We start from the raw sequence: 11,004 nt of genomic DNA on the forward strand, positions 1-11,004 counted from the left end.
GTCTCCCTGTAGCCCCAGCTGGCCTGGAACTCACTATGTAGACCAGGCTGGCCTTGAACTCACAGAGATCCGCCTGCCTCTGCCACCCAGTGCTGGGATTAAAGGCGTGCACCACCACACCCGGCTAAAAAAATTTTTTTAAATATTTTTTCCCAAATGTGCTAAAATCCACACAAACATTAAAGGAGTACGTCTCCTTTGTAATTTCTAGAACACTCAAAACTGTAAAAATAAAATAAAATAAATAAATAAATAAATAAATAAATAAATAAATAAGCTCTTATCCCCTTGGAAGTGTTGGTAGAGGCTTGCCTTCAGAGGCCCTGGCTCTCTGCTCTTCCCTTAGCTGGCAGACCTGGAGGTGGTGCCAGTTTACACCATTTAATTTTGACAGAGAATCTTGTGTGTGAGGCTTTCAGACATGTAGAGGACGGCAGGTAATACATTCATACACATAAGATAAAAATAATAAAATATTTTTTGAAAAGTTAACATTGAGGGGCTAGAGAGACGGCTCAGTGGTTAAGAGCACTGACTGCTCTTGCAGAGGAGCCAGGTTCGATTCCCAGCAGCCACATGGAGGCTACTAACCATCCTTAACTCCAGTTCCAGGGGAATCCAAAGCCCTCTTCTGACCTCTGTGGCATTGCACAACACGGGAGCACTCACATATATGTAGGTAATACACTCTTACACATTAAAAAAAAAAGTTAAAATTGAAGAAAAATTCCTATTTTTCTGAAAAGAGCTAAGATAAAATTATTTCTTGGCAGCATTCCTCCCTTGAGAGGAATGCTCTCTTATTCTCAAGCATTCTTTCTCACTTTTCCTTAATAAATCAACATTCACTCTACATCCTCCCCCCCAAAAAATGTGTTCTAGACAGAAAATTTAATATACTATAGGTAGCATAACAATGAACTTATACTTTATTAAACATAAATAGGAATTTTGAAAATAAATTTATTTTTATTTTAAATTTATATGTATGATGTGTTTGTGTGGGAGTATGTGCACAAGAATGTAGATGCCTACAGAGGACACAAGCATCGAATGGCCCTGGAACTGGAGTTATAGGTTGTTGTGAGCTGCCCAGTATAGGAACTGGGAATTCACCTTAGGTCCTCTGTAAGGTAATACGTGCTCTTCAACACTGAGCCAGCTCTCCAGTCCCAATAAAAGTGAATTCTTGATTGAGTATTCATCAAAACCATGAAAAAAAAAAAATTGAAGAAAACTTACCTTCATTAGAACCATCTTTCTCAATAATGAGATTCCGGTACGTGCACTGATATTCATCATTAGCTTTCTCAACAAAAGCCTAATTGCAAATAAGATTAAACCCAGAAAAATAATGAGGGAATAGGCTACTGTTCAAACCCTATTTATCAATTACCAATAACACTGACTATATTTTAAACATATTATCTTGAAAATGGAAAACAATTTTGAATAAGCATGCTCAATTACTTCAAAGCTTAATTTTTCCATTTCATATTTACTTTGTTCTAAATGATTTTTAAATTTAACATAATGAAACTTTTCTTTTTTACTTTAAAACTCAGGCTAAGAAATGGCTTTCTAGAGTTTTAGTAGTCTAAGAGAATATTGAGGTGAAAATAGAAGACAAAGGATCTTACATTAGTGAATAATGTTCGCTTTGACGTTACATGAATAAGATGCAAATTGCCACTTCTCTCCCCAACCAAAAGAAATTTTCCTTCTTGACAAAGGCCAACTACATCCACTTCGGTATCTGAAAATTTCAAAATCAAAGTTTTAAGCTTCCTTCAAAAATGCTTATTTTCATTTTAAAAATGTAAATTTTATCAGGGCTGGAGAGATGGCTCAGTGGTTAAGAACACTGACGGCTCTTGCAGATAACCCGGGTTCGATTCCCAGCACTCACATGGCAGCTACGAACTGTCCTTAACTCTACCTCCAGGGGAATCCAAAGCCCTCTTCTGACATCCACAGTATTGCACGACACAGGTGCACTGACATACATACAGATAACACACTCATAAAATAAAAATAATAAATAAAATTTTTTTTAAAACGTAAATTTTATCACCAAAAAGTCAATGATTTAAACTGATTTTTTGCCAGGTATGGTGGCGCATGTCTATAATCCCAACACATGAGAGATGGAGACAGGAAGGTCACAAGTTTGAGGCTAGCTTGGGCTACATCATGGGTTCAAGGTGAGCATAGGCTATATATTGAACTCATGCCTCACAAAAGCAAAGCAGAGCAAAGCAAAATCAACCAAACACACAAAAACAACAGTGAGGGCACCAATACTGGCCCATCTCCTATTTTCACTTAATTTCAGCATAATCACTGACTCATCACTTAAGCCTTTTTTTTTTTTTAATGTGTATCCCTGTATTGCCTGCATGTAGGTAAGTACACCTGTGTCATGCAATGCCCGTGGAGGTCAGAAGAGGCTGTCAGATCCCCTGGGACTGGAGTTAAGGACAGTTGTTAGCTGCCATGTGGGTGCTGGGATTCAAACCCAGGTCTTCTGCAAGAACAACCAGTGTTCTTAACCACTGAGCCATCTCTCCAGCCCCTTAAGTCTTTTTTTAAAAAATAGGGCCTTATTATATAGTCTAGGCTGACTTTAGAACTTGATGTCTAGTCCAGGATAGCCTCTAACTCACATTTCTTTTGCCTCAGCATCCAAAGTTCTGAGATTACAAGTTCACACCACTACTCAATTTATGTTCATAGGCACTTAAAGCCCTTTAAATCAAATAATTAATTCACATGTATTCTGAAGATTTTTTTTTATAGTGTGATAGATCCTAAAAGTATTCAAATACCTGCTGGCAATGAAAACATAAAGATTTAGGAACTTAAACACAACTCGGCTCAAACATACGATTCAAATATAAAACCAGAAACAAACAAACAAAAAAAAAAGCAAGAAAACTAAATCATTGCTTACACATATGTTTCCCTTTAAACATACTGAGGCAAGGTATGTCAGCACCTTTTAAGCCTAGAGCCCAACAAAAAGATACTCAAGATTTTCTTGACATTCAGCTAATTTTGAGACTTATAAACAATGGAGAAAGCACAGGCCATTTGAAATCAGTGGCAGGGGCTAGAGAGATGGCTTAGTGGTTAAGAGCACTGACTGCTCTTGCAGAGGACCCAGGTTCGATTCCCAGAACCCACACGGTGGCTACGAACCATCCTTAACTAATCCGCAGCATTGCACCACATGGGTGCACTCACATATATGCAGCCAATGCACTCATACACATAAAATAAAAATAATAAATAAGCCAGGTATGGTGGCGCACACCTTTAATCCCAGCACTCGGGAGGCAGAGGCAGGCGGATCTCTGTGAGTTCAAGGCCAGCCTGGTCTCCATAGTGAATCCAGGAGAGCTAGGGCTACAGGGAGACCCTGTCTCGAAAAGACCAATAAATTAAATAAATAAATAAATAAATAAATAAATAAATAAATAAATAATTTAAAAAAAAGAAATCAGTGGCAATACACATCTAACTCTCAATGTATTTCATTATTACTTACCAAATAAAAGATGCAGTTGAAGTGATTTGCATATACTATCAAGCAGTATCACTGACTGGTCTGCCACAATTATAAACCCATCACTTAAGCTGCATGCTTGTATCTTAGGACTCACCGAGGCCTGTGGGAGGGGAAAGCATGACCAAATCTAAATAACTATATATAAGTTTCATAATTTCTAACAACAGTATCATCACATACCACTTTAAAACATTAACTGGACAGGGCTTTTTTCTTTAGTCTGTCTATTTAGTTTTCAAGTTTTCCTTTGTATGCATTTTTTTTTTTTTTTTTTTTTTTTTTTTTTTTTTTTTTCTTTTTGAGACAGGGTCTCCCTGTAGCCCCAGCTGGCCTGGAACTCACTTGTAGAACAGGCTGGCCTTGAACTCAGAGATCTGCCTGCCTCTGCCTGCTGAGCACTGTGATTAAAGGCATGTGCCTGGCTGTATGGTGCATCTTATTTTTTTTCCAGGAATATAGTCCAAAATGGACAGGGAAGAGCAAAGGTATCTTGTATAATCCCTTGTATCCCAATGGTTAACCTAATGTTATAGAAGCCAGGGATTAACATAAACAAATGAATTAAGCCTGGGTACTGCACCTATAACTAGGGAGTGAGACCATGGTGAACTGTGAACTGGAGGGTACATATCCCTATGATAAAGAAAAAGCTAAGTCAATATTTTTTAATTTTCTTAAAATTTATTATTTTTATTTTATGTGTATGAGTGTATTGCCTACATGCATGTGAGTGCACCCATGCTGTGCAATGCCAGGGAGGTCAGAAGAGGGCTTTGGATTCCCCTGAAACTAGAGTTAATGATGCTTCGTAGGCGCCATGTGGGTACTGGGAATTGAACAAGGGTCCTCTGCAAGAGCACCTGGTGCTCTTAATCGCTGAGCCATCTCTCCAACCCCGACAGTGTCTCTTTCTTTGTCTTTTTTTTTTTTTTTTTTGAGACAGTGTCTCCCTGTAATCCCAGCTGTCCTGGAACTCACTATGTAGACCAGGCTGGCCTTGAACTCACAGAGATCCGCCTGCCTCTGCCTGCTGGGATTAAAGGCATGCTCCACCACACTGGCCTGACAGTGTCTTTTTTAAAGACTTATTTTTATTTTTAATTTATGTGTATGTCTGTGTATGGGTATGTGCACATGGGTACAGATGCCCACAGAAGCCAGAGGCATTGGATCCCCCAGGAGCTGGAGTTACAGCCAGCTGTGCGCTACCTAACATGGTTGCTGGGAATTGAACTCAGGTCTTTTGGAAGAGCAGTATGTGCTGAGCCATCTCTCCAGCCCTGAGGCAGTGTCTTGCTAACGTTACCCTAGCTGGTCTGGACTCATTTTATGACTCAGGCTAACCTCGAACTTCTAAGTTCCAGCAATCCCCTCAGACTCCAGAATACTGGGATTACAGAAATGAACCACCACATCCAATTTGGCTTACAAACATCTTACATGTATGATATGTCAAGAGAAGCTATGAAGTGTTCAGCTTTCGAAGTACTGGTCCTAAGATGATGCAGGGGGAAGAACAGTCTCTGTCTGAACCTTGATTTGCAAGAGGTGCTAAAGGTGGAGCTACTATACCTGCAAGTTTTATGCATAAAACAGTCAATATCAAAATCATTACCTTTTCAGAGGAGATCTTCGCAAGCAAATCTACTTGGTACAATGCAGTCCCATTTTCTTTTCTTGAACCAACATTCAGGTATCCACTTCCTGTATCATCACTTGTTAACAGCTCAATATCATTCCACATGTTTCTGCGAGTGTCTGAGTCAGGAAGTAATATCTTTCCTGTTACAACATAAAATTACAGACCAAATTATCTTTTTGCATAGAATCCAGTTCCTTAGGTACTGAAAAAAGTCTTACTCAAAGCCAAAAAGACAAAAACCTACTATCAATACTTTAAAAACTTCATTTTTGATGTTATTATTTCTATGGTCACCAGACATGCTAGTGTAGAAATATAAATGAAACTACATTATGATTATCACCAGAGAACATTATATTGTTTAATACAAGACAACAATTCTAATTTTATCAATGCATCCAAGAGTTTATAGTGTTCTGTATGCTCAACATCTTGAAACTATCAAAAGTTTCCATTTGAAATAAACTTTTTATCAGCATAAGCCCAGGTTCTATAGTCAGACTGGGCTATGTCAAGATAAGTATTTATTAATTTACTTATTGAGCAAACAAATTTATTAAGGAAAAGTGAGACCAGACTCTTACGAGTTGGAGGGGATCCAAGAGAGGAATGCCCAGGATACTCTTTCAGAAGTTAAGATCCTATTTCAAAAGAACATCCATTACTACTGCAGCACTCCTCTTAAAACATAATAATAGGAGCCAGGTGTGGTGGCACTTGAGAGGCAGAGGCAGGCAGATCTCTGTGAGTTCAAGGCCAGCTTGGTCTACATAGTGAGTTCCAGACTAACATGGTCTATATGGTGAGTTCCAGGCCAGCCTGGTATACATAGTGAGTTCCAGACCAGCCTGGTCTACATAGTGAGTTCCAGGCCAGTTGGGACTACAGGGAGATCCTGTCTCCAAAAGACAAAGTAATAATAATAATAATAATAATAATAATAATAATAATAATAATAGGGGCTGGAGAGATGGCTCAGTGATTAAAGAACAGTGGCTGTTCTTGGACACCTGGGTTTGAATCCCAGCACCTACATGGCAGCTAACAATAGTCCATAACTCCAGTTCCAGGGGAGCTGACGCCCTCTTTGATCCTTCACAGGCATTGCTCAACATGGGTGCACTTATATACATGCAGGCAATACATGTATACACATAAAATAAAAATAAGCAAGGTGTGGTGGCACACTCCTTTATTCCCAGCACTTGGGAGGCAGAGGCAGGCATATCTCTGTGAGTTCAAGGCCAGCCTGGTCTACATAGTGAGTTCCAGGCCAGCTGGGGCTACAGGGAGACCCTATCTCAAAAAGACCCCAAAAATTCCTAGTCCAGAGAAAAAGAAAAAGAAAAAAGAAAGACACTGTGGTCTAATGGAAGAAACTGTAATTCTGTCACTTGGATATATCATGCTTAAGATTCAGTTGAGAGGTTATCAGAAATGCTTTCAAAAAAAAATCAAGAGAGATTGAATCCAACAGTGGTTATCAGCTGTAGCTTTTCAAGTACTTTTTGTGTCTTGACATCAACTGTTAACCTTAGTCTTTGATACACAAATAAAAATATTTTCTTTGTATTTAAAAAAAAATTCAAAAAATTAAAAGATAATAATAATAATGAGCTGGGCGTGGTGGCACGCCTATAGTCCCAGCACTCAACAGTCAGGCAGATCTCTGAGTTGGAGGCCAGCCTGGTCTACATAGTGAGTCCCCAGGACAACCGGCAACATAATACATAATACATAAATCAATAAATAAGGAGGCGCTAGAGACATAGATCTACTGAGTGTTTGCCTTATATACAGGAAACACTGGGTTCAATTCCCAGCACAACATAAACCAGGTATGGTAGTACACAGGAGGATCAGAAGTTCAAGGTCTTCCTTGGCTTGAAGGCCAGCCTGAGCTGCTGAGAGAGAGAGAGAGAGAGAGAGAGAGAGAGAGAGAGATATTAGGGTTTCTTGTGTTTGAGTGTATGGTACCAGAGATGGAACCCAAGGTTTTATACATGGTAGGCAAAAATATTCTCGCAGAGCTTTATCCTCTGCCCCAGAACTGGGTTTCTACACCAGACTACACCTGAAACCTTAGGAGAAACCTTAACCATGCCATTAACAAAGATTTACATAACTCATATCATCTGTGAACTGGGTAGGAATAGAATACTGAGTTAGAAAATATCCCTGGAATATGACTGATGAGGAACAATAAGCTTGATGAGAGGGGCTGGAGATGGAGAGCACATACTGTTCGTGCAGAAAACCGGAGTTCAGTCCCAGCACCCACATCAGTGTCTCATATCCACCCGTAACTTCAGACTCTAACCATCATTAAATAAAAGTGGAGGCAGGAGGCTTGGAGGTTGAGGCCAGTGAAGGTTGGCTGCATAGTGAATTCTAGTCTAGCCTCGATACAGTGAGAACCTGTTCCTAAAAAAGGGGTGGAAGGAATAAATTGGATTTGTCTAGCATGCTTGAAGCCCTGGGTTCATCTCCAGCTCAGCATAAACTGGGTGTGGTATTCCATGCCTACAATCCCAGAACTCAGGAAGTGCAAGAAGGAAAACCAAAAGTTCAAGGGAGATACAATGTAAGGAAGAAACAAGTTTTGACTTGATGCTGGTTGCTTTCACAGTCACTAGCCAGTTGTTCTAGGACACGTACCATAATCTTCCTTCTCAATTTTCTAATCTTTTTTAATACTTTATTATTTTTATTTTATGTGTATGAGTGTTTTGCCTGCATGTATGTGAGTGTGCCCATGTCGTGTAATGCTGCAGAGATCAGAAAAGAGCTTGAGATTCCCCTAGAACTGGAGTTAAGGACGGTTCATAGCCACCATGTGGGTGCTGGGAATCGAACCCAGGTCCTCTGCAAGAGCAGTCAGTGTTCTTAACTGCTCAGCCATCTCTCCAGTCCTCAATTTTCTAATCTTTAATCTTAAAATAGTAATACAGCGAGATGGCTCAGTGGGTAAGGTCACTTGCCACCAAGTCTAACAATCTGAGTTCCAGTCCCAGAACCTACATGGCTGAAAGAACTGACTCCCTAAAAGTTAACCTCTGACCTCCACACACCTGTGTCATAGCACATGTGCGTATGTGCATAAGCACACATAAATAAATGTAAAAAAGAAAAAAAATTTTTTTGGTCTTTTTGAGACAGGGTCTCCTTGTAGCCCCAGCTCACCTGGAACTGGCTATACAGACCTGGCTGGCCTCAAATTCAGAGATCTGTCTGCCTCTGCCTCCCAAGTGCTGGGATTAAAGGTGTACGCCACCACACCAGGCTAAAAAAAAAAAAATTTAAGTAATATGTCCAAGAGGTTGGGGAGATGGCTCCAGGTTAAAGAGTGGCAGCTCTTGCCAGGCACAGTAGCTCACGCCTTTAATCCCTGCATTCAGGAAGCTGAGGCAGGTGGATCTCTGTGAGATGGAGACCACCCTGGCCTACATAGTTCCGGCCATCTGGGACTAACAGAGAGACCTTGTCTCAAAAAGATGAAGAAAATAAATTTAAATAAATAAATAAAAGAGTGGCTGCACTTACAGAGGAACTCGGTGTGGTTCCCAGCACTCACATGGAGGCTAACAACTTCAGTTCTAGGGGATCCAAAGTTCTCTTCTGGCTTTCACATGCATCGCATGACACAGGTGCACTACCGGCATGCAGGCAAAGCACTCATGCACAGAAAATAAAATATGGCATATACCCATAACCTTAGCCTTCCAGAGGCAAAGGCAGGGGAGATAACTGAAAGTTCAAGGTCAGCCTGATCTGGTCTATACAGTCAGGGCTTTGAGTTCTAAAAGTTCACTCAACAATGCTTGGTTCATTTCAAACACTGTATTTAAGTATTTGCTAATTTGTTACCTGTGGAAACAGATTAACATTTGAGCTAGGAATTTAAGGAATATAGGCAGAGGTTCCTGCTAAGAACATAATCAAGTTAAAAGAAACAAAAGCATGCTAAAAACAGTTGAAGTGGCTGATATTTGGGTGGGAATTGGGAGATTAAGATAGAAGAGATAGATTGGAGTAAATAGTTTATGGATCTGATTCCTGCATTTGTACAACAAATGTGGACTTCAAAGGCCTTCCCTACTCACTGATTCAACAAATGTATTCTGAATACCTGTTAAGTGCAAGGCACTGCACTAAGAGCCATTGTAAAAGAATAGTTATGAGACAGGAAAATGTCATTATAGTTTATGTATGTATATACATCTTTTTCTTTCTTTGGAGACAGGGTCTCCCTGTAGCCACAGCTGGCCTAGAACTCAGTATGTAGACCAGGCTCATAGAGACCCACCTGCCTCTGCCTCTTGGGTGATAGGATTAAAGGTCTGCACCACCACACCACCATCATATATAGATACTTTGTTGTTTGTTTTGTCTCTTTGTTGTTTTTTTGACAGTGTCTCTCTAGTCATAGCCCCCTTGGAAGTCACAGTGTGAACCAGGCTGGCCACCATGTCGCAGAGATCCACCTGCCTCTGCCTCCCTAGGGCTGGGATTAAAGGTGCTGGCCACCACCGCCAGCTTTTTTTTTTTTTTGGTCTTTTTGAGACAGGGTCTCCCTGTCTGTCCCCAGCTATCCTGGAACTCACTATGTAGCCGAGGCTGGCCTCGAACTCACAAAGATCTGCCTGCCTCTCTGCCTCCCAAGTGCTGGGATTACAGGCATGCACCCCACGCCCGTCTGTTTTGTTTAAGCCAGGATTTCATGCAGCCAAGGGTGGCCTCAAACTTGCTATGTAGCAAAGATTGATCCAGTTTATATGTTGCCAGGGCTCAAACCCTGAGCCAAATGCTAGGCAAGCACTCTACCACCTGAGCAACATTCCCAGCCCTGAGGGTTTCCAGGCTTGGGCGAATAATCACCACCAAAAAATGTCAAGTACTCTTGTGCTCAGCAATTTTATTCATTTTATCTAAATAATTTACAGTTCAGGAAGTTAATCCTTCCTGAACACCAGACATTGAAAGGAAACATAAAACAAGTAAAGGCTATAATAAACATTCGTTTTTAGCGGTTAGAATGCCTCCCAACAAATAAATGCTCATACAAACACAATGAAGACTACAATATTCAGATAAATGGAGGCGGGAGTGATTTAGGGACTTGTTTGGAAAAAGAAGAGGCGCTGAGACCTGAATGACAGGAAGCCAAACCTTGTCAAGCTCAAGGGGAACAACGACGCAATGACCGGGAAGAATACCAAAGTTCAGAAACAGTTCAGGCAGCTACAAGACCTTCCACAGGAGTGGAAGGTGCTGCGTTTCGAAAGGCAGGTCTTCAAGATGAGGCTTTTGATTAGTGGAGGGTGGGGAAGAGGCACTAAACAGACTAGTGACATCACTTCATAGATAACTGGGATCACTGAGCGCGGGGCTGAGAACAGATGGGCGAGCATAAAATTATAAAAAGACGAAGCACTGCCCTTGAAGCGATCCACAAACGCTCAGACGGCCAGCCATCTACAATCGCCTCCAAGTTTTCTCCCTCAAGCATCTAGAGGGCTGCAACGGCGCTTTCCGCCTGACCCCACCTCCCACTCCCTACAGCAGCACGCTTGACCCTCCTCACCTGCAACTGAAGAAACTAAAAATAGTCGCAAGTACTTCACCCCTCTTCCTGACTCACGCAACCGCCCCTACTCTTAGGGTTCCATGTTAGGGCTTTGAATTGGCGGGAAATAGCACGACCAACCCCTTCCACGGAGGCCGGCGCAGGCCAAAATTCCTTCACAATCGAAATAGGAAGTCGCCCCACCTTTAATGACGTTCAGTCCTA

At 41.1% G+C, this 11,004-nt stretch overlaps 1 protein-coding gene across 1 annotated transcript in view; it reads right to left on the bottom strand.

Moving 5' to 3' along the window:
• The window catches only part of Kntc1 (kinetochore associated 1), an 86,382-nt gene extending 75,453 nt beyond the window's left edge, over window positions 1-10,929 (bottom strand). The window contains exons 1-5 of the mRNA XM_029566611.1: window positions 10,798-10,929; window positions 5,187-5,353; window positions 3,551-3,671; window positions 1,641-1,756; window positions 1,243-1,321 (exon numbers count right to left, since the gene is read on the bottom strand). Coding sequence (XP_029422471.1) covers window positions 1,243-1,321; window positions 1,641-1,756; window positions 3,551-3,671; window positions 5,187-5,315 — 445 coding nt within the window. The 5' untranslated portion in view covers window positions 5,316-5,353; window positions 10,798-10,929. The remainder of the gene's footprint in view (window positions 1-1,242; window positions 1,322-1,640; window positions 1,757-3,550; window positions 3,672-5,186; window positions 5,354-10,797) is intronic.
• Between the last annotated feature and the right edge of the window lie 75 nt (window positions 10,930-11,004).

This window comes from Nannospalax galili, unplaced genomic scaffold, assembly GCF_000622305.1.
Source record: "Nannospalax galili isolate Female #2095 unplaced genomic scaffold, S.galili_v1.0 scaffold218, whole genome shotgun sequence".
Classification (NCBI taxonomy): Eukaryota; Metazoa; Chordata; class Mammalia; order Rodentia; family Spalacidae; genus Nannospalax; species Nannospalax galili.